Source organism: Scylla paramamosain, chromosome 10 (assembly GCF_035594125.1).
Source record: "Scylla paramamosain isolate STU-SP2022 chromosome 10, ASM3559412v1, whole genome shotgun sequence".
NCBI classification, from domain to species: Eukaryota; Metazoa; Arthropoda; class Malacostraca; order Decapoda; family Portunidae; genus Scylla; species Scylla paramamosain.
In genome coordinates, this window is record NC_087160.1 from 1,621,878 (window position 1) to 1,646,413 (window position 24,536).

Consider the following 24,536-nt stretch of genomic DNA (forward strand, 5'->3'; position numbering starts at 1 on the left):
TTCTTACCTTGATTATATTTTTTCTCATCTTCTTTCTGTTCCTTCTTAGCTTCTTTCTATCCTTTCCTACCTTCTTTCTCCTTATTTTTTATCTTCTATCTATTCTTTCTTATCTTTCTATCCTTCTTTCTCATATTCGTTCTTTCTGACAGCTAATCACACACCTAAGCAAGTTAACACAACAATTCCGATATAAACAGGAATCACTCAGGTCATTATCTATAAACCCAATCTCTGTCTGTTCTCTACCACCCTCACTCTATCAGTTTGTAAGCATGTACGTACAATTAGACTATACACGCCTACACGCGCAAATACACGTTTTCTTTCACATTGCGTTTTCTCTCACACACCTCTCACATTCCATTTTCTCTGACATACCACACTCCACTTCCTGCTCCATCAAAACACAAACTTTTATATACATTTTTCTTTCTTCCTTATAATATCCAGACATTCTTCACCACACAGCACACATACATAATATAACATTAACAACTTTCACGCTCTGTTCTTCCTGCTTCCTCATTTGTAATTCTATATCGGACAAACTACCCCTGTATCAATCACTACATTAACCCATAACGCATAACAGGCTCAGAAATATTGATCCCAAAGGTACTATAGTATACAATTGCCCATACAGATACACACTCAGTTAGGTTAGTCACGCCCCACGGATATGCATATAGCACTGGCCACACCTCACACCCTGCCTTATTTTTTGTTAAGTCCACTGGCAACGCTACGCTCTTTTTTTTTTCTTTGTGTAGGAGGGACACTGGCCAAGGGTAACAAAAATCCAATAAAAAAAATGCCCACTGAAATGCTAGTCCCATAAAAGGGTCAAAGCAGTAGTCAAAAACTGATGGATAAGTGTCTTGAAACCTCCCTCTTGAAGGAATTCAAGTCATAGGAAGGTGGAAATACAGAAGCAGCCAGGGAGTTCCAGAGTTTACCCTCTATAATAGTAATAGAGCTCTGTAATAGTGGGTGTAGAGAAGACGGCCACGGGAGAGTAAATCAAATGAATAACTACGGTTTTTCATAATTCCTTTTTTGTGAGGGAGGTGGGGAAGAAAGCTTGAAAAGGTTTCGATGAAAAGCCAGCAGAGTTGACAGGAACAGTAAAATCATCTTTTAGTTATAGTTGTGATGGTAGTGGTTATGGTGTTGGTGGTGGTGGTGGTTTGGTGATATAGTAGTAGTAGTAGTAGTAGTAGTAGTACTAGTATATTAGTAGAACATTATTGATAAAAAGAGGAGGAGGAGGAGGAGGAAGAGAAATATAATAATAAAATAATAATAATAATAATAATAATAATAATAATAATAATAATAATAATAATAATAAAACAAGAAGAAGAAAAGAAGAAGAAAAGAAAGAGAAAGGAGAAGAGCAGGAACAGAAATACCAGGGGAAAAAGAAGTAACAACAACAACAGCAACAACAACAACAACAAGAACAACAACAACGACAACAGTAACCCCAATATCAATACCACCACCACCACAACTAACAACACGACAATAAAGGCTACACCTCCACAGTGTGCGGCAGCGTCTCCCCTTCTGCTGCGCCGTGTAATCAGGGGTGAATAAGTGATAACGGTCAGCGTGTTAGCGGGGCTGCAAATAGCGAGTAGGGGACTCAAGGTAAACTCTTACTAACATTAACACTACCCCTTATTCTTAAACGTTTCTTTCTCTCACCAGGTACAATATTCTGGAAGGTTTCTACACCGCAACCTGACTACTTTCCAAAGGCTGTAGTCGAAGTTACACGGTTTTTAAGGGTATTTTTACGGTTCTAAGTAGATATTAACAAGGTTTCTATATTATTAATAGGATAAATGCTCTTGAGAACCCATCTAATCATACTTGTCGTGGTGAAAATAGTCATGATGAGAGAGCAAAGAGTTTCAGAATCCGGGACCAAAACTATTTTCAAAGGCCACAGAGATGGTAAGTCCTGCTCTCATTGGAATTTTCTTTCCCTGTGATGATGCAGAGTCCTTATTTCAGGAGTGAGACTTTTAAGACACCAGCTTTGAATCATCCTCTGGGTCCTTTCCTTTAGAGACTAGCACCTCAGTGGACCTTTTTTTTCCACATTTTTGTAGCCAGTGTCCCTCTAACATTAAAGAATTACTGGTACTAGATTCGTGAAAACACCCTTGAAGACTGCAATAACCTTCAGTAGAGAATGTCAAAAGTAGACGAGATACGACGTTTGCAATGTTTAAGAATGAAGGTGTAAGACTTTATTTCCCTACACGCTCCTCCTTGCCCCGTTACACCTTAAGGTCCCTACAGTTCTCAAGTCGTCCTTGTAGATTTGACCATTCCCTCGTACTCTCCCATTTTCATTGTATATTCCATCTTCTTTCCGCTCAGTGATAGAAAATTCTCTCTCTCTCTCTCTCTCTCTCTCTCTCTCTCTCTCTCTCTCTCTCTCTCTCTCTCTCTCTCTCTCTCTCTGTCTCTCTGTCTCTCTGCCGTCAGTAGCTGATTAATTCATTATGTTTATTCATCTCATGCAGGGACTGAAATTAATATATGAAGTGTTTGTTCATAGAGATTCAATAACATTCAAAAACTCTCACACACACACACACACACACACACACACACACACACACACACACGCACACACACACACACACACACACACACACACACACACACACACACACACACACACACACACACACACACAAACACTCAGAATTTAATCAACATACGAGAGTACTTGAAAATTATATCGGATTACACTCATATTCAGTGTGTGTGTGTGTGTGTGTGTGTGTGTGTGTGTGTGTGTGTGTGTGTGTGTGTGTGTGTGTGTGTGTGTGTGTGTTTGTCTTGTTCGTATTTCTCTCAGCATAAAACACACACTCTCTCTCTCTCTCTCTCTCTCTCTCTCTCTCTCTCTCTCTAGAAAGCATATCTGCATTGCCTTTCTTATTTACATTTTTCTTCACAATTTGCAAAGGAGGAACCCAGAGGCGACCCTCCATTTGGGATCCCTGGAAGAGCTGAGGAGTTAAGCGATGCGGGAGATGTTATTACCAAAAGTGGACTGAGTGGAGGAGGAGGAGGAGGAGGAGCACCAAAACTTCCAGTGTATAAAAAATAAGAGAAGAAAGAGGAAAGGAGAAGAGTGGAGAGGAAGAAGAGGTGGGGGAGAAGAAAGAGGAGGAGGAGGAGGAGGAAATGGAAGTGGAGGAGGAAGTGGGAGAGAAGAAAGAGGAGGAAGAGATGGAAGTGGAGGAGGAAAAGAAGGAGGAGGAAGAGGAAGAGCACTAACATCATACGGAGAGGGAAAGATAAGAAAGAGGAGAGGAGGAGGAGTAAAGGAGAGGAGGAGGAGGAGGAGGAGGAGGAGGAGGAGGACGAGGAGGAGGAGTACAGGTGAAAGAGAAATTGGAAGAGAGCCAGTAATCGAATTAGCCGATTCCTGATGCATTCTTTTCCTCTCTCTCTCTCTCTCTCTCTCTCTCTCTCTCTCTCTCTCTCTCTCTCTCTCTCTCTCTCTCTCTCTTGGGGTCAGTATTCCCTCACTTTAAATTAATACATTGAAATACCAACTCTATCAATTTGTAGCAGTTAACTTTTTGCTGGTTCATCCCATTTACTTTTATATATATTCACTTTTTTGTGATTTTTAATATTTTTTTACCTCGTTTTTACCTTTTCATGTACAAAATTTGCTTTACCACGAGTACATACACACACACATACACACACACACACACACACACACACACACACACACACACACACACACACACACACGCACACAATCACCACTATTATCTTAACATCATCCCTTCCCCAATTCCCTCTTTCCACGACCCCCTGAAGCATCTTTCCTTACACTATTCCCACCACCTACCCATCACCTTTCACTTTCCTCCCCCTTTTCTTTTCACTGGCTCCACATCACCACTATTCCATCACCTTTTTTTTTTTTTTCCTTTTCACTGTTAACACCATCTTAGTTAATATTATCCCTTTTCTTCACTCATTCTTTCACTAAAATATTCTATTATACATCACCATTTATTCCACATCATCATCACCATACATTTCCCTTCCCTCACCATCACACAGCAAAGCATAATCCTTCCCTTCACTATCATTGTAAAAAAAAAAAGTACTAAGTTTCCATCATTCCGCTCACTATCATGAAACTTCCACCTCATCATTCAGGAGGTATTCACTGTCCTCCCACGGCTCACTCAAGTCTTCCTTTTCCTCCTCGCCTACAGTAAAGTCAAATTCAATATTGTCTAGGAAATTATGTACTCCCTCCACGGTGATCTGATCATGTGTGTGTGTGTGTGTGTGTGTGTGTGTGTGTGTGTGTGTGTGTGTGTGTGTGTGTGTGTGTGTGTGTGTGTGTGTGTGTAAGTTTGACTCTCTGCATTATTTTCTTCGTTTCTGTCTCTTTCTCTGTCTATCTGTTTATCTGTGTACTTGGCTTGCTTGCTTGCCTATCTGATCTCTCTCTCTCTCTCTCTCTCTCTCTCTCTCTCTCTCTCTCTCTCTCTCTCTCTCTCTCTCTCTCTCTCTCTCTCTCTCTCTCTCTCTCTCTCACCAAAATAAGAAACGCATACTTGGAGCCGGAAGGACATGGCTTGGAAAGAATTGCCACACCAGACTCACTTTGCCTCTTGAATACAATTTCTTTCCGCTGATAACTTTTGATAGAGGCAAAATTTCACTTTATTTATCAACCACTCCACGGTGTATGAAGTTAGTTTTCATCACAACTATAGAAAGACAGGCAGGATGCTGTGAAAAGGAGACAGATAGACAGAAAGAAAGACAGAAAGGAAGGACGCTCTGAAAATAACACACTCTTAGCTATATAAACAATACTGCAACTGAGACAGATAGAGAGACAGACAAGCACATCACACAGACATACCAACACCAAAACTGAGATGGATCGAAGACAGAAGGACAAACACACATACAGATAGACGGACAAAGAGATCAAACACAAACACTTTTACCAGTACACAACAAACACCACATCCACACCTCTAGGCAAGATGAACCGGAATACACACACAACTTTCCGTCCAACACATCCCCATAATCATGTTCCTATTGAGCATGACACAATGAACCAGACGAACCAAGGTAGACGGAACCCACACAAGCAAAGAACGCTCCCTCCACGGTCCTCCACGCCCCGGTAAAACACTCGCCTATGTACCCTGAATAAACCACACGCACATACACACAACAGGCACAACATACACACAACATCCCTCTGGCCTTCATTTCGGCAACAGGACAGTCACGAGGGAGCGGGAGGCTAAACGCATTGCACTAAATAGATTCCACATCCAGTAACACATACACACACACACACACACACACACACACACACACACACACACACACACACACACAGAGACTGATAGATAAATAGATAGATAGATATTTTATTGGTCATAACAAAAAGTATATAAAGTCGATAAAATACAGTGATTTTGAGTCCAACTAAGTTTTTGCGCATAATATTATAACCAAAACAAAGAATTGGATCATATCACAGATTACAAAAGCTGATTTCCGCGAAAAATACCCCCCCAAAAAAAAAGAAAAGAAAAAGAAAAACTAAACAAACTAATAAACACTGGAAAATTAGGAGAAGGAAAGAGAATCACACACACACACACACACACACACACACACACACACACACGACATTAAGCGGTGCAGAAAAAAAAAAAAAAACTCATCTTACCACCGCTAATAAAAGATCAAGAACACTAATAACAAGGAGAGAAATCTTTATGAAGAGACTCTTACTTACTTACTGCACATCCAACACTGTCAAAAGCTTCTAATTAAGAGTCAATTGAGAGAGAGAGAGAGAGAGAGAGAGAGAGAGAGAGAGAGAGAGAGAGAGAGAGAGAGAGAGAGAGAGAGAGAGAGAGAGAGAGAGAGAGAATGTAAGTAAACACGCTTGATAATTAACTCACTTCAGACAATAACTGATGAAATTAAGCACTAATGAAACCCTATGAGAAAGAGAGAGAGAGAGAGAGAGAGAGAGAGAGAGAGAGAGAGAGAGAGAGAGAGAGAGAGAGAGAGAGAGAGAGCATACAATATAATGGTTTGTTGTATCTCGTTTACACTGCATCACTAACTGGCAGAGAAGAACGAGGATGAAGGAAAGGAGGGATGAACCGATAAATAAGAGGGAAAGGAGAGAAGAAAAAAAAAGAGGATAGTGGAAGAAGGAAGTTTGAGCGATAGAGGGGCGAACTGAGGGAAGAGAAAAAAAAAAAAACGGGAAGAGGGAGGGAATAAGAGAGAAATAAGAGGTATACATATATATAGAGAGAAAATATATATATATCAAAGAAGAGTAGAGAAGGAAAGGAATGAACGATGCGAGAAAAATAATGGGACAGAAAATATGAGAAAAGAGGAAAGGAAGATAATAAGGAAAAAAAATAGATCCAGGTGAAGGACGAAGGAGAAAATTATAGAAAAGGAGGTGGAAGAAAAAGACAAAAAGCGAATGAGGGAAAGGGATGGAGAAGAAAATTATATGAAGTAATGAAGGGAAGCTCAAGGAAGTGCAAATGAAAAACTGAAGGGAGAGAAGAAAAATAGAAAAAAAGGAGAAAGGAGATAAGAAAAAAAAAACAGATAAGGACGAGGAATGAAAAAGTGCAGATAAGAAGCAAAATAAGAACTAAGGAGAAATAAGACGAAGATCAGAAAAGAAAACATGGCAAGGAAGAAAGATAAAATATGAAAAGGAAGGAATAGGAAGGAACGAAGGACGAACACGATGAAGGAAAAAAAGAAGGAGAGAAAGAATGATAAAGGAAAATAATGTGGGAAGGGAGAGGGGAGAAAGGATAAACAAGATAAAGAGTAAGATGAAGACGTAGAACAGAACAAAAGAAGGAAAAAAGAGCAGGGATCAAGGTAGAAAATAAAAGAAGGGAGAGGGAAGAAAGGATAAACAAGATAAATGGTGAAATAGAGAGGTAGAAGGGAAAGGAGAAGGGATAAAGATAAGTAAGAAAGTAAAGAAAGGATGAACACCCAGAAAGAACAAAAAGTAAGAAGGATAACGAGAGAGAAAGTAGGAAGAGAGAAAAAATAAACAAAATAAAATACAAAATATAGAATTAGATCACAAAAGAAGAAAAAGAGAGAAAGAAGGAAAAGGTTAAAGAAGGCAGGAAGATAGAAGATTTAGATAAACGAGAGAGAGAGAGAGAGAGAGAGAGAGAGAGAGAGAGAGAGAGAGAGAGAGAGAGAGAGAGAGAGAGAGAGAGAGAGAGAGAGAGAGAGAGAAAAAAAGAAGAAAGAAAGGATAGAAGGAGGAAGGATAAAGAAAAGAATGCAGAAAAGAAGACGAAAGGAAAGATAAAAAGATGAGAGAAATAGTTGATAAAAGAAAATGAAGGAAAACAATATACAGAGGAAGACAGACTAAAGGCAAGCTGTACAAGACAAGGAGTAAGGCATGTAAGAGGAGGGGAAGAAAGAAGGCTTAAAAAAACTCGGCACAATCGCCACTTCTCGTTCATCGGATCTCTGGCGCTGCATCATTAATCTACGCCGGAGAGTCGCCGAGTAATGACTGCACTGATCACTGCGACAATTAATGAATGCCGCCGCTAATGAACTATCTAACGTTTCTTCTTTTTGTTGCCTCCTATTTCAATACCCCGCTGTGCCCACGAGAGCCGCCGCTGCGCACTGGTCGGGATTAGAATGACCAGCCCTATTGACACAGTTCCCTGGCTAGGATTCAGAAACGCTTAGCTCTCTCACCACAACTGTTTTCAAAGGCCACAGAGATAATTAGCCGGGCTTTTCAAGAGTGCTGCTTCTGTTAGTAATGTAGAAGCCTCGTTATTCTGTCACTAGAAATATAAAAATAATCTTAAAAAAAAACATGCTACAGAGATAATTAGCCGGATTTTCCAGACTGTTCCTTCTGTTACTAATGTAGAAGTCTTGTTATTTTGCCACTAAAACATAAAAATAAGCTTATAGTCCCATATCACTAGAGCCTTTTGAATGTAGTGGAGGTGCGGTGCAGAAGTGTTTCAGAATGTGATCCCCTCTGCTGCCGTGACTGCCGAGGAGTGAAATCAGAAATCGATGCTGAGTTTACATGTTTTCCCGTGTGTGTTAAGAAGAGATTTTTAGCACTTACACTGCATGTAAGAATTAGATGGACTGAAAGCAGTGTATGGAATCTTTTAAAGAAGTTACAAAGAAAAAACAATGACTGAAGAATAGGAAGCAATTTTTCAACATTCAGTAGGACACGAAAGAATTGTAAGAACTAAAAGCACTGAACAAAGTCTTTTAAAGCATCTATATGAAGGAAATTGTAATTGACGAGTAAGAAGAGGGTATTTTTAACACTTCCACTAAGATATGCAAGAATTATGAGAAGTAAAATTTCTGGAACACTTACACGGAAGAAATGATGAGTGACAAATAGCGAGAAGGTATTTTTTTACATTTTTCTCTGTGATATGCAAGGATCATAAGAACTAAAAGCGTTGTACGGACTCTTTCAAAACACATATGAAGGAAAATTGTGATTGAGGAATAGAAAGAATATATATTTCCAACTTGTAGCCTGAAAAATAATTTATGATAGTTGCTAGAAAGGGAGAGAGAGAGATGTCTAAGAGTGTTTTGTCTTTATGGAAACACGTGCGAAATAATAAAAGATTTGAGAAGGGAAATGAAGTTTTTTTTTTTATCCACTACACTAAAATGTTTACAATGAGTGACTGTTTAAATGTTTTCCTGTCAGATTATGAAATAGTTATTTTCTTTCTCTTTCGTTTCTCCTCGTTTCCTTTTGTTTTCTGTATTTCTAGAGTGAATTGCACTTCCATTATATCCTCCATCTCATCTTGTTCTTGTCTTCTTCATGTTTTCTTTTTTTTTTTTCTTTTTTTTCGTCTCTTGTTTCTCTTCCTTCGCTTTTCTTCAACATTTCTCAAAATATTTCTTCTTCATTCTCTTTTTGTTTTCACTTTCCTTTACTTTCTTCGTCTTCATCTTCTCCTTAATCTCTATTTGTTCCTCGTCTTTATCTTCTCCTTATTTCCTGTTTCATCTTTTCCGTCTTCTCTCGTTTTTTCTTTTCTATTTTCCCTTTCTTTATCTACCTATATCCTCATCTTTTGCCCTTTCTTTTCGTTCTTCTCCTCTTTTTCTTTATTCTCTTTCTTCCTTTTCTTCTTACATTTTCCCTTTTTTCTTCTTTTCCTTCAGGTTTTCTTCCTTTTCCTCACACTCCACCTCCTTCTTGTATCTTTTTGTCTTTGTTTTATCCATCTATCTCTGTTCCTTCCCTTCGTTCTTCTTCTCCTTTTTTCTTTATTCCCCTTCTTTCTTTTCCTTCTCTCTTTTCCTTTCTTTTTTATCCGTTTTTTTTCCCTCTCCTTTCCTTCTCTTCTTCTTCCCGCTCTCCATCTCCTCCTCCTGTGTCTTTTTTACACTCCTTTTTCTTCTCTCCCTCCTCTCGAATGCACCTCGCCTGTGTTCACGTAAAAAAAACAAAGCGAAGACCTTCCGTGAACCAGGCCAAACAAGACGTGGGGGTCAAGGCGCCGGGGACACGAGGGATGACTGACCAACCGCCCATTAAACTTTGCCCAAAAACACGGAGACGCTTACTTGTCTCCCACGGCAAACACACACACACACACACACACACACACACACACACACACACACCTAAACGCGCATGCAATGAGCGAGTGAGGTGGGTGGGGAGGGAAGGGAGGGAGGAAGGGAAGGGAGGAAGAGAAAGGAGGGGGGTAAGGAGGGAGGGAAGGAGGGAAGGGAGAGCAGTGGGGGAGAGAGAGAGAGGGAGAGAGAGGAGAGAGAGAGAGAGAGAGAGAGAGAGAGAGAGAGAGGAGAGAGGAGAGAGAGAGAGAGAGAGAGAGGAGATGAGAGAGAGAGAGAGAGAGAGAGACAGTTATTGGCAGTCAGACATGCATACAGACAGTTATTCGGCCAATAAGACAGATAAAAAGGCAGGAGAAGGGACAAACGAACAGATAAACAGAGACAGACAGACAGGACAGACAAAAATAAGCCAAACATGGACAGTAAAAAAAAAAAAAAAATAAATCAAATGCAGAAAAAAGACATAAAAACACACAGACAACTAAACAGACAGACAACATAAAAACAAAATCGGATTCTGGCACACAAAGAAAGAGAAGAGAGAGGAGAAGAGAAAGAAAGAAAAAAAGAAGGATACAACAGCAGATCCACACAACTCCCTTCCAACGCCTCTGAGCTTCACTATCCATGGTGTCTTCCCCACTGCGCATCCTCCACCCTGCTCTGACTACCTTCCTATCTTCATTTTTTTTTCTCCTCGCTTCTTCTCTCTCACAGTTCACCTTCAGAATCCTCCGGTCATGCTCCCTCCATCCCTTTCATAACTCACTGCCTTTCACAAGCTCTATTTCCTCACAATGCTCTATCTATACGCTCTCTCCCTTTTCTTCTATTCCCTGTTCTACCTGCTGTCTACCTCTTCCCCTTCCCGCATTGCTCTCCACTCGCTAACCGTGTAGCAAAAGACGCAGGAAAAAAAGAAGGGCCTTGGATAGCACTTTAAGCTGGTATTAAAGAGGGCTCTCATAACCTTTCCCAAGCAGTGTTGTGTGCTGCCCCAGACTCCAGACACACACACACACACAAACACACACACATACACACACACACTTTGATATACGTACACATATACATGCAAAAACAAAGATATACAATACAACAGCTAAGGAAAGGATAAATGAATGAATGAATAAATGAATGACTGCACACACACACACCACACACACACACACACACACACATGTACGAGCTCTTTTACAGTATAGGTTTCCGTTCAGTATCATTGCCTTATGGAAGCCAATTCATTATAAACGCACTGCTTCTCTTTCCCTCCTGCCAGTGTGTGAATTAGGACAGATTGTAATTGAAAGATTTATGGACTGATGCAGGTTATGGTGGCTTCAATAATTGCTTTTACCTTACACACACGCACAGAGAGAGAGAGAGAGGAGAGAGAGAGGAGAGAGAGAGAGAGAGAGAGGAGAGAGAGAGGAGAGAGAGAGAGAGGAGAGAGAGAGAGAGAGAGAGGAGAGAGAGAGATTCATAATAGGTGTGTAGCGTGGACATTTCATTGTGTTTATATAAATGCTTGTTATTCCTCTCATTATGTTCTTAATCACCATACTGAAGGGGATACGTGATAAGAGAATTCTGCATAAAACATTTCGCATTAACTTCCACAGGTTAGGTAAGAATCTTGCTATTTTTTTTTTATAATTATCTCCATTTTTTTTTTTCCAAGGACATGTATTTTGCTTTTCCATTTTCGTTTCGTACTTTAATTTCATTCGATATTCCTGCTATTAACTATTATTAAACCTACGTGACCTCTTATTTTTTCTTTTTATATACGTATATTTTTTTTGGGGGGGGATATCAATATAAAGACGTAAGTAATGCAGACTCTATCTAAGAGTAACTCTCGAAACACTTCATCTTTACATTCTTCAGTGGCATAAGGAGCATTTCTTCTCTTTTTTTCCCCTTTACAGGTAACAAAAGTCTGATTCAGCACCCGATGGACTTTATAACGCACGACTATCGCAGTCTAGATTCCCTTCAAGCTTCCATCCAGTAATATTTCCTCCTCCTGGTTTCTTGCAGGGGCCGCGTGTTGATTCAGAACCTGACGGGTGGCGTGATCCTGGCGGGCAACTCTCTAGCGCTGCAAAGTGTGAAGCGGCAGCAGGCGGGGCGCTACACGTGCTCCGCCACTAACCCTCTCGGCACCGCCACTAGCGACCCCGTCACCCTCAGGATCAAGTGTGAGTGTCGGGGTCAAGGACAATGTCATTCGCGCACTTTGTCTCTCTTTTATAGTTTTGCTCTCTTTATAGTTTATTATGAGTACATCGCTTGTTTTACATTGGGTTTACATAGATGGATACGAAGATATATTTATTTAATTAGGTAGTAAATTAGTAAGAGAAAAATAGTTAATATACTAGTCTGTTCGATTGATATATAGATACGCGGACAAATAAATAAAGAAAGATAAATAGATACATGGATATAGATAGAAACATAGATATACAGATAGATAGATAAACAGATAAAAAGATAAATAAATAAATAAATAGATAAGTAGATAGATTACCACAAACAACTTCACAAGCCCCAAAACGTTTACTACCTGCTGGTTCTTCCTTCGTGTTTCCTTGTGTTATAAATTAGTGAGAACTTAACTGGCTAACTTAACCATGGATTCGTTAATGAAGGGAATGGAATAAACAGACAGGAAAGATAGAAAAGAATAAAAAAAATCTCGTTAGTGTGTGTGTGTGTGTGTGTGTGTGTGTGTGTGTGTGTGTGTGTGTGTGTTTGGAAACCATGCCAAGAATGTGTTGATTAATCCCCTGTCTCACTCTCTCTCACTCTTGTTTGGAACTATGAAGCCTGTGAAGAGGTAGGACCACTCAATGATTGGCTCCAGTTTCTCTCTCTCTCTCTCTCTCTCTCTCTCTCTCTCTCTCTCTCTCTCTCTCTCTCTCTCTCTCTCTCTCTCTCTCTCTCTCTCCTCTCTCCCTCCTCCCTCTCGCTCTGGCCAGTTTCAATTGTCCCTCTACGTATATACAGAACCTTCCACAGTCTTGCTCTCACTACTACTCCATCTGTATCTCTACCAATACTGCTCTATGCTTTTCCTCAAAGATTTACGGTGATGCGCCTTTCCTTCCCAGTCACGGGCGGCCTGATCCCGTGTCTGCCCTCCATTAAGTTAGTCTTCCTCGCTGATACATAGCCCAGCCTCAGCTCTCTCGATAAATCTCCGTCGAGCCTCTCTCAAAGCCTTTCCCTTTCCCTACGAGACTCCCCAGGGGCGCCTCATCTTGCATCTACTTTCCTTCCAGACTCCCTGCAAGGCTTCCCTGTAGCTCCCCTCCCTGCATTCTCCCCTTCCCTCTCCGCAGACTCCCCTGTGTGCCTCTCCTCGCCCACCGCCTATTTCATCTACGACAAGCCCATCAACATCACCTGCACAGTCTCTTCCTATCCCGCCGTGAGCGTCATCATGTGGCAGTGGAACAATAGTAACGAGGTCATTGAAACCCCGTCGCTGGAGGTGAGTCACGACGAGGCCTCCGCCCAGATGACGGTGCACCCTCTTCAGAGCCAGGAGGACCGCGCGCTCTCCTGCTGGGCTGTCAAACGAGATGGGGAAGCAGACCCAAACCTGTGGCTTCTCCGTCAAGGTCGCCAGTGAGTATCTCGTGACGTAATGATGGAGTGATGGAGCTAAGCACTTGCATTATAAGGAAGCAAACCTTGAGCCACGTATAACCGACGGGACTCTGTCTAGGGCAATAAAAGTTATCAAAATATGGCCCGCTGAAGGTGCCAGTCCCCAAAGAGTGCAGTCAAAAGAGTAATCTGAAATCTGAGAGGTGTCTTTAAAAAGTTCAAGTCAAAGCTAGGAAGAAATACAGAAACAAGCGGGAATTCAAGAGTTGATCAGTAAAGGGGATGAAAGATTAATAATACTACTTAACCCTTTCATTAGAGAGGTGGACACATGAATAATAAAGCTGGTTTGGATGGAAGGGAGAGTGACTTTGTGTCTGGTGTCGTTACAGAGACGCCGCTGCCGCTGTCGTCGTGTCGTCTTGCCAACATCACCGCCTCGTCCCTCAGCCTCACTTGCCAGCGCCCCGACGTGGACGCCGCTGGCACCATTCACTACAGGGCCGAGGTGTGTGTGTGTGTGTGTGTGTGTGTGTGTGTGTGTGTGGCGCGCTTGCTGCACTCGCCCAGCCATCCCGTGTGCCGAGTGAGGGAAGCCAATTATTTTCCATTAGTATTAGACTCAGGCCGGGTGGCAGGAAGGAGTTTCATCACCAGTATATCAGACAAAACAAGTCACGCAGCGTACGTTGCATCGGGAGGCGACGTGGAGGCGAAAGTTGGGCTTGTATGTGATAACTTAGGCGGAAGTTGGTGGCAAATGAAGAAGTTCAGATGAGGCGAAGCTCAAGTTTGTGCCTCCAGCTCCGTGTTCGCCTCTTACCGCCCGAAATACGGTGACAGGGAGGGCGGTGTTTTTTGCATTACTTCCTGCCGGCTTGCCTCATTGCCCAGCGCAGGTGTGCAACGACAAGGCGCGACAGGTGTGTGGGAGTGGAATGAAAGGCGTGTGAAGTGTTGCTGCAGGTGTAGGCAGGTGTGTGCAAGTGGAATGGAAAATGTGTTCAGATATTTGGTCCCGTGCGTGTGTGTCCGTGTGTGTGTGTGTGTGTGTGTGTGTTAGCCTTTATCCTGGCGGTAAGAGCTCAAGAGGTCATCCAGTATTCCCCTGAGTGTTAGCCAGTGACCTTTCACGCAACGCACCTTCCTCCTCTTTATCAGGAGGAACACCAACGGCTCGCTACTTTGTGAAAACCTTTCTTGTGTGATGGCGCGCTTACGCCACGCTGGGGATGACAAGGATGTTACTGAGCAAGCAAGGAATGTACCAGTAATTAGCAGAATTTTATATAATTACTTCTAATTAAGACTATTTTGTATGTCCGTTCTTTTCTTTCTCTTCCTCCTCCTCCTTCTCCAGCTCCATTTCTTCTACTTATACTATTCTTTTTCTCCTCCTCCTCCTCCTATACATTTTCATTTTCACTCTTCACTAGCTACTACTTTTCTATTTGGTCATCCTTAAGTGTGTGGTGGAAAGAATGAATTAAACTTCTTACGGCTTCTTATAGTCTGGGATAAGTGGACGACTGCATAAATAGAGTAATATCAAACACATTTATCTAAGGAGCCAAGAGCTGATAAGGCAAGACTGGACCACTCAGTACAATTAACAAGGGTAAAGAAAACCGTCACATTGGAACAGCGTGGAAGCAAAACACGGCTAACTTACGTAACTTCGATTCTTGTACTGCATCCCTTGAGACTCGGTGCTGCCTTTCCTTGGTGACGCCACACACACACACACACACACACACACACACACACACACACACACACACGTACAGTTACTCTCTCTCTCTCTCTCTCTCTCTCTCTCTCTCTCTCTCTCTCTCTCTCTCTCTCTCTGCTGGCCAATATATTTAGTCGCGAGCTGCTTCATAAAACCACCCATAAGCTCTCAAACTTCCAGCCAGTACTCGCCCAACTAAAACTCCTCTCGCGACTTTTAAACCCTCGACGATAAAGCCACGACTAATAACAACAGCGAAAGGAAGCTACTAAGGCGGATTTCCTCCTTTTAATTATTCTTCCCGCTCCTTCCCCCTTTGTGCGCCCCGTCCGCCGCTGGGAATGTACAATAACAGCTCCAGCATTACCGTAAACTGAGGGAGATAACCGGACATCGACCCTCTGCAATATAGACATAAGTAGGAGCGTGTGACCGGAAGACCTTTCATTAGTTACCATGCTCTTATCTACCTGGTCTCCCTCTCTCTTTCCCTCAGGTGTATTTCGAGAACAGAACGCTCTTCGCTAACGTTACCTCGGAGCGTCCCAACTTCAACGTGAGCTGCCTAGACGCGGAGACCAGCTACCAGATCAAGGTGTACGTGACGCACGGTCCCATCACCTCCCAACCCGTGGTCGTATCCGCCTACACCTCCCGCACCTCCAGGACCCCGCCAGGTGAGTCGTGTTAGCTAAGGTATGTTACGTGAGTCCCTGCACCATCACCTTCAGGAGTCTTGCGATGGTGTGTGTCTTATAGTACCATTACACACACACACACACACACACACACACACACACACACACACACACACAGCCTCCAAAAATACTGAAATTCCTAGTGTCCTGCTTGCTCACATTAACCACACACTGCCTCCTTTCTCTCTCTCTCTCTCTCTCTCTCTCTCTCTCTCTCTCTCTCTCTCTCTCTCTCTCTCTCTCTCTCTCTTTGACGGCCTGGGGTAACGTAATCCTGAAGAAACCTAGCTTGCCTACCATGCATAATTCCTACCTGTCTGTTCACTCATCCCTTCCTTCTCCCTCCACGCCACCCTCACATACCGCGCCTCAGCCTGTCTACCTTCCTCTACCACTTGTACCTTCGCTCCTTCCCTCTCTGCCTCCCCCTCGACTTAATAAAGCTTTGTCCAGGCTTGGCGAGGGAAGACGATCGGATTGGTGAGCTTTGCAAGGCTTAGGTTTTGGAAAATACAGCAGGAAATAAATAGAAAATGCGCGAATCATGCCTGCCTGTGGAGGGCCAAAGTGAATTTTAAAATGAGCAAATACGGAAGGAACCAAGGAAGGATGGAAGGTAGGAAGGAAAAAAGTGTATAGATTCTGTATCCTTTCTGAATTACTGCGTTGGTTGGTTATGAGGGTAAAGGTGTGTGTGTGTGTGTGTGTGTGTGTGTGTGTGTGTGTGTGTGTGTGTGTTTACAAAGAGCTGTTTGGTTATTTGCTTGATTGTTGTTTTTGTGTTTTTCTTAATTTTCGTCGTAGTCTTTTTCTTCTTCCTCTTTCTTCCTCCTCCTCTTTATGACGAAAGTTGTAATAATGGTAGTGGTGGACGCAGCGAGGATGCACCAACAAACACAATGGAAGAACAAACAGCAACAGACTAGTTTATCCTTACGAGACTGGGATGAGGCGGTGAACTTGTGGAGGTGGTGGTGATGGTGGAGGTGGTGGTGGTGATGACACAAGTGATGAGAGTCGTACTTGTGGTGGTAATAGTGGTGATGGTGATGACAGTAATGGTAATCATGGTTGTAATAGTAGTAGTAACAACTTTCATTAACAAAAAAAAAAAAAATCAGATGGAGAAGAGAAAGATTGATGATAATGGTAGTAGTAGTGGCAATAGCAGCGGTAATGGTGGTGGTGGTAGTAGCAGTAGTAGTAGCAGTAGTAGTCGCAGTATTAATAGTAGTGAAAGCACCCCCCACCACCACTTTACACGTACAAAACACACACAAACTAAATCCTCACAGGAGAAAAAAAAAAAAATAAATAAAAAATACAAACACCAAAAAAATAAACCTTTCAAGAGCAATCAATAAACGCCTTTTACTTTCTCCCCTTTCAGAGAGAGAGAGAGAGAGAGAGAGAGAGAGAGAGAGAGAGAGAGAGAGAGAGAGAGAGAGAGAGAGAGAGAGAGAGAATCACCTACGCAGCGTAATTGAACCCATCAGACACATGCACGACCTTCTCTTCTTCCGTCTCTTAAGGGCGAGGGAGGAGGGAGCACCAGGCAGGACAAGACAAGACAGGAGGAGATAGGAGGAGACAGGAGGAGAAAGGGCGGGAAGACGAGGGGGAAAATCGAAAGGAAAGGAGAGGGGGAGGATAGCAGGAGTGATGGAGAGGACAGGGAGGATAATAGGGAGGAAATAATAAAGAAAGAACTTATGAAGGATGAGAAGACGTGATGAAAGAAGGCGGGGAAGGAAAGGAAAGAGAAAATTAAGGGAAGAGGAAGGTTGTAGGATAGGAAGATAGGCAGGAGTGAAGGAAAGGACATGAAAGGATAATTGGAAGAAAATAATAAAGGGAGGGAGGAATGGAGCCAGAGGAGGAACGTATGGAAGGCAAGAAGGGAAAAAAGGAGGGAAGGAATGAGAAACGTGAGGGAAAGAGAGAATAGGAGGGTAAGTGGACAGGCGGAAGTTATGGAGACAAGGAAGGCTAATAGAGATAAAACAATAAAGGAAGGGATGGGAAGAAGGAAGAGGAGGAGGAGGAGGGAGAACAAATGAAGGACAGAGCGAAGACACAAAAGAAAGAGAATATGGAATAATAACAAATAAAATGAGTACGAAACAGAAAAAAAGAATGAAAAACAAGATGAAAGACGAAAATTCAATAAAAAGAAAGAAAAACGAGCTGGAGGAAAAACAGGAAGGAAGCAAGAAGCAGGAACAGGGATCAAAGATGAGGAGATTGAGACAGGAAAAGGAGGAAGGGAAGGAGAGAGGAAATAGAAGTAAGAAGGAAATACGAAAGGAGAGAAAGAGAAAGGTCTTGTGTGAGAACGAGAAACGAAAGGAGAAAAAGAAGACTGGATTACAGAGAAAGATGGATGGAAGGAAGGTGACAAAAAGAAACAAAAATGAAGGAAAGAAATGCGGTTAGAAGAAAAATGAAGAAACGTGTGAAAGAAAGATAAATGATATATAGAAAAGAGGACTAACAGGAAGGGATGGATGGAAAAAAAAGACGAGAAGAAAGAAAACAAGTGAAATAAATGTAGTTAGAGGAAAAAAAACAAAGGGACAAAAAAAGGAAACAAGACAGGATAACAGGAAACTACAGAAGTAAGATAACAAGAATAAACAGAAGGAAGGAAAAAATAGAATGAAAATAAACAAATCCGAGAGAAAGAGGAACAGAAAGAAGAAAACAGCACTATAAAAACCAAGGAGGGATGAAAACAAAGTGGGAAAAAAAGAAGACAGGAAAAAAAATTGAACAAAAACAAAAGAAACAAGCATAAAAGAAACAGGAGCGAAAAAGGAAACAAAACAAAAAAAAACTGGAAACCAAGAAGGGATAAAACGTATCAAACTCCTACAGGGGACTGGAAGAGACGAGAAGAGAGAGGGAGAGGGAAAGGCAGGAGTGTAAGTGACAAGTTGGAATAAGACGAAAGGACTCAACACTGGAACATTTAACTGGAAGATCAGCACTTGTCACATTTCACGCCACGGCCTCAACGTTAAGAAGGGAGCCGAGAGATCTGCATACCGAATACCACACACACTTGGGCTCCGCTTATGGAAGGAGGAGAAAAAAATGGAGCCCCGTAAAAACGACTAATTGGAACGTTAAGGGAGGGATGAAGTAAGGAAAGTAAGATCCAGGTGTTAAGGACGAGTTAGGGCAGAGATGCTGGGGAGAAGTGAAACGGGAAGGGAGGAGAAGATTGTGCAGGGAGTAAAAGTTATCGGGATATCGGCTTTAAATGTAGATAGAGCTAAGTTATTAAGGGAGTGAAGGGAGTGGTGATTCTCTCTCTCTCTCTCTCTCTCTCTCTCTCTCTCTCTCTCTCTCTCTCTCTCTCTCTCTCTCTCTCTCTTGCGTCTTTAATAGCATTTCAAAGATTTCCTCCACCTCTCTGTCACATCTCCAGGTTATCAGATTATATTCCTTTTTCCTTTTCTTCCTCCTCCATCCCTCTCTCTCTCTCTCTCTCTCTCTCTCTCTCTCTCTCTCTCTCTCTCTCTCTCTCTCTCTCTCTCTCTCTCTCGCGAGGCACGTTACAGCAAAACAAAATATACATATACAACCCGCCTCTTCATCTCTATTAATACCAACATGTGAACACTACTACACCACTCAGACAAGAAGAGGAAGAGTCAGTAAAAATCAAGTAACATCTGAAACACACACACATACGTATATTATGAAACACTTTGCCCTCTCACCACGACCAGTTTTAAAGGTCAGAGAGATGATTAGCAGAGTCCGCAAGAATATTTCTCCCGTTAATAATGTAGACGTCTTCCTAATCTGTCACTAGAACCGTAAAAAAAAAAAAACCTTGAAAACTCGTGCCACTTCAACTCGAGCCTTTTGAATGTATAGTACAAATGATCGAGGTTCGACACGAAAGCGTTTCAGAATACGCTTCACACACACACACACACACACACACACACACACACACACTACCAGCCAGCCAAACAACCAGGTACGAGTCACTACTACTGCTTCTCTCCATCAATCGCTCCTCGTATGTTTGCCTCACCGATGCTCGCGCCACACAAAGGAACAAGGCAAGGACAGAGCGACACGATACCTTATGGCGGATTGTGGGGGACGAGGAGCGAGGCATTGAGGCAGGGAAACATATGACGGGAACCAGTGTAAGGAGACCCCCGCTTGTTCTTGTCGGGCTGAGATGTTCCCTGTTTGTCACCCGCGTGTTTGGAGAGGCGTAGGCTTAGAGAAGGTCGTGGCGGTAGTAGTGGTGGTGGTGGGGGAAGAGGCCTGTGTTTATAATGACATTCAGGATTTACATATGGCATTGATTTGTCTCCGTCGGGTCGTAAGCAACACCAGAGGGAAGGAATACAAAGTTGAGGGTGTGCTGGTGTTCATTGCTGCTTTGTATTCCTCTCTGTTACTCTCCACCCCCCTCATCCTCTTCTCTTCCTTCTCTTTTCATCCACTTCTTTTTTTTTTCTTTTTATTTTCCCTCCTCGTTTGACAAGACCAGCTTCTTCTACTTGTTCATTTTCCTTCTCTCAGACTTGCTTCTCCTCTTCCTCTTCCTCCTCCTCCTCCTCCTCCTCCTCCTATTCGTCCTCTTCCTGCAACATCAGCTCTAATTCCAACTCCTCTTTCTTCTCCTTCTCCTTCTCTTCTTCCTTTCCTTCTATTCCTCGTCTTCTTTTTCTTTCTCCTCCTCTTCCTCCTCCTCCTCCTCTGGACATTTGAAGGGAGGAGTACCAAGACATCTCTGGAACTCTATTGGTCATCTTGATTGGAATTCTTTTCTGTTGAAGTTTTTTAAAGACAGGCACTTATGGGATCGTCTGACGGAGGATTGGTTTTGTTTTGTCTTTCCCTTGGCGAGTTTCCTTGGCGCATTTGAAAGAAAGAAGGAAAGGAATTAAAGCCGCTGTGTGTTAATATTCATAGTAACTATAAGAAACATCAGTAAGTCATACGATTTTCAACTTTATTCTTTATTTTCACTCATATATTATTTCAATACAAGTTATTTTCTATGTTGATCTTGTTTTTACGTGGTACTACTTTGCTTTTTTTTTTATATTTATTTATCTATTTTTATAGTTAGCTTCGGATCGATGGGTATATGGGTGGGTTCGTGGGGAGGGAGCCTTCTACTGTGCTATTTTTCCTCCAGTACCATAAGTTCGTGCAGTAAAGTCAACACTACTTTGCGGACTCGTTGCTGTTAGTAACCTTATGTAATCCTTTGTAATCTTTTGTTATTCTCCTCCTCCTCCTATGTAACAGTCTACATCAGCTCCTCGTGTTCCTCCTCCTCCTCCTTCTTCTCCTCTTTATCCTCTCCCTCCCACACAACCCTTGGCATGTTTGTTGTATTTACATGAACTCATAACTTTAATGCTCCTTTAACATTATGCAACAAACACCCACGCGTGTCACAGATAAAACAAGAATGACTTTTGCCCCTGGCGTGTGTGTGTGTGTGTGTGTGTGTGTGTGTGTGTGTGTGTGTGTGTGTGTGTTAATATCCTTCCTTCCTTCTTATTCGCCTCCCCGATACACTGACTCAAATAATAAATACGAATATACATTTACACTTTTAAAATTTACAATGTCACTATCCCCCTTTATGTACAGTTTATGAATGACAAAACACGAACATGTACGAAACGTCAGGTGCTTTAAATAGAAACAGAAATGAAACTGTACGTGTGTGTGTGTGTGTGTGTGTGTGTGTGTGTGTGTGTGTGTGTGTGTGTGTGTGTGTGTGTGTGTGTGTGGTTATTCCGAGGGTCACTACGTATGAGGGGACTTAGTGACCCTTCCATTATAAAGCATGAAGACTAGATACAGCTCACATTCTTAAACCATTGAGCTTCTTACCTTGATTCTCTACAGACTCCAGTGGAAGGTATTAGGGTTTTCTTAAGTGTTTCCATGATTCTGGTGTCCAAGAAAGATGTATTGCAAATGGGAATGTAATATCCATGAGAATCTCACTATGAAGGCCTTTGAAGATCGTACTCGTAACTATGAGAGCTTTAAGTGGCTCGGAATACTGGCTTAAGTCACGATATTTACCGACGAGCTGAGTGAATATTCGAAAAAGCCGAGCATTCATCTAACTTATCTGTAATAAATTGACAGGAAAGAGCTAAAATGATGTAATGAAAATAAATAACAATGAGACGTGAGACAAAAGTAAATAATATAGTGTGTAAAAGGGGAAAAACACGACATAATATAAGCCTGGGAAAAAAAAATACATATAAAACTGAACGTAATATAATGGGGAAATTGTGCGAAATATAATGAGAAATAGATTATGTGAAAAAAAAAAATAAAATGAAAAAGGATAAAACAAAGAGAAGAAGACCATAATAAAGTGAAAAAAGGTTAAACAAAATCTAAATTAAGCTTCTAAGCTCAATATGGTGAGAAAGACTAAACAGTAAAATAAATAAATAACATGGTGAGAATAAAACTAAACACAAAATAAAAAAAAATATAGAAAGCAAAAAAAAAAAAATAAGAGAAAAACTAAACACAATTGAACGGGAACAAAAAACAAATAAACGGAGAGAAAAACGAACACACAAAATACGAGAAGAGAAGAGAAAATCACTTAATACAACACAGCAATTAAAAAAAAACACAGGAAATAACAAAAAAAAAAAAAAATGTACACAATATAGCGGCGGATAAAAAATAAAAAAAATACAAAAGGGAAGAAAAGAAATAAATGAAAAAAAAGAAACTTTCCCCTCGCAGAATCAACAAAGATCACAAGAAACAAAAAGCTTCGAAAGGAAGTCGATGTTTTGCCGAGTTCAGCACAAAAGGATACAATATTCTGACTTTCCTGATCACATCCGCCCACAGCAGCCCACACCCACCAGCATGTCTCCTCCCACGCTTACCTGCCTCTGTCCTCCCACGTCCACGCGCCTCTCTCCTCCCACGCCCATCCGCTTCCCTCCCTCGGACAGCTCCTGCTTAGAGAACCCAGCGAATGTGGGAGTATTTTTACCCTTTCGATATCAAAGGACTTAAAAGGTGTTAGGACGGTTTTTGTGAGACTTCGGAGTGTTGTGCAGGTGTGTAAGGTGTGGTAAGGAGCGGTAAAAGTGCGGTGTTATGTGGTAAGGTGTTCGGCAGTGGTCTTTGCGGTGATTGGTGTAGGTGTCTGAACTATGGTGGTGTTTGGTGTGGTGTGGTGTGTGGTTTTAAGTGATGTGGTGTCCTGTTCTGCGGTGTTCTGTGGAATGTTGTTGTATGAAGTGGTGTGTTGCGCTGTTTAAAGGAAGTTTGGTGTGTTGCGCTATGTGAGGGAAGTTTGGTGTGTTCTTATATTTTTAGTGTGTTGTCTAGTGTAGTTTCGGCAAGGTTATGTCCTGTATCAAACGCTTCCTCGATCCATATCTTATTTAACAGCCTCTAGTGGAAACTATGTGCTTTCAAAGACGTGATCATTTTTCTCGTGATAGTCCAACAAGCTCACTGCACCATCATCGGAGCAAAACATTCATGAGAAACTAACTAATCATTTCTGTGGCTGATGAGAGAACAAAGATATTAAGAATACAAGCCTATATTGAGTGCTGTGCTGTAGTGTACTTCTTGTTAAGGTGTGTAGTCTCCCATCCTCGATCTTGTAAGGTGTGTTATCGTATGACGTGATGCATTGTGCTGTCATGTTGTTTGTTGTTACATGCTGTCAAGTGCATCAGCTTCGGCAGTCAATAGAGAAATATATACATAAACATATAAGAAACTATGGGTTAAGGCTCTTTTAAGACAACTGTGCAGCAGCAACACCAAACACACACACACACACACACACACACACACACACACACACAACACACACACACACACACACACACACAACACATACAGTCGTGAAATACAACTCAAATAGTGATTGTAGTGCGTTACAATATATGCACCATAATTATCAGTTCAACACACACAGACACACACACACACACACACACACACACACAAGCACACATTTCCTTTTTATTTACCTTCAACACGAGCGGGAAGTTAATTACAAATAAACTAAACCTTCCATAGTGAACAGTGCAGCGCTTCTATAACCTAATAATGCATTCCCTTTAGTGTCATTATAACATTACTCCTATATGTGTGTTTGGTGAGAGTTGGAGGGAGTGTTTAATATATACAGAGAGAAAAAATGCGAAGGTATGCGGCGAGAAGAACGAAAAGGAGAAATAAGATAGGAAATATAATATGAATGCAGGAAAAAAAGAGAAAAAGAGGAAAAATAGAGAAAATGAGATAGGAATAAAGAGAATAGAAAGTATTATATAAAAGAAGAAAAAAGAAAGAGGAAACAGAAAGAGAGAGAGAGAGAGAGAGAGAGAGAGAGAGAGAGAGAGGAGAGAGAGAGAGAGAGAGAGAGAGAGAGAGAGAGAGAGAGAGACGAAGGAATGAAGCGAACGAAACAAAGCAATTTGATGCGAAAATTTGCGTCGGGTTATTTTGTAAAGAGAAACATTTTGCCGCGACAACATTGCTAAACATTTGTGTGATTAATGCTTTGACACGTCTCATTTGCACCACGCACGCACGCACACCTCACACACACACTCTCTCTCTCTCTCTCTCTCTCTCTCTCTCTCTCTCTCTCTCTCTCTCTCTCTCTCTCTCTCTCTCTGGGCAATACAATGCTATCATATCGTCCATTTTCTGTTCCACACCCGCGCCTGATGGACGATTATTATTTCCACGAGGCGGGAAGA

General features: G+C 41.8%; 1 protein-coding gene across 2 annotated transcripts in view; it reads left to right on the forward strand.

The window, feature by feature from the left end:
- LOC135104043 (hemicentin-1-like) overlaps positions 1-24,536 on the forward strand; it is a 205,199-nt gene that overhangs the window by 163,434 nt on the left and 17,229 nt on the right. For both annotated transcript variants that reach the window (XM_064010920.1, XM_064010921.1), the window contains 4 exons: positions 11,758-11,918; positions 13,065-13,353; positions 13,728-13,843; positions 15,564-15,744. In XM_064010920.1, the coding sequence (XP_063866990.1) occupies positions 11,758-11,918; positions 13,065-13,353; positions 13,728-13,843; positions 15,564-15,595 (598 nt within the window). In that variant the 3' untranslated portion in view covers positions 15,596-15,744. The remainder of the gene's footprint in view (positions 1-11,757; positions 11,919-13,064; positions 13,354-13,727; positions 13,844-15,563; positions 15,745-24,536) is intronic.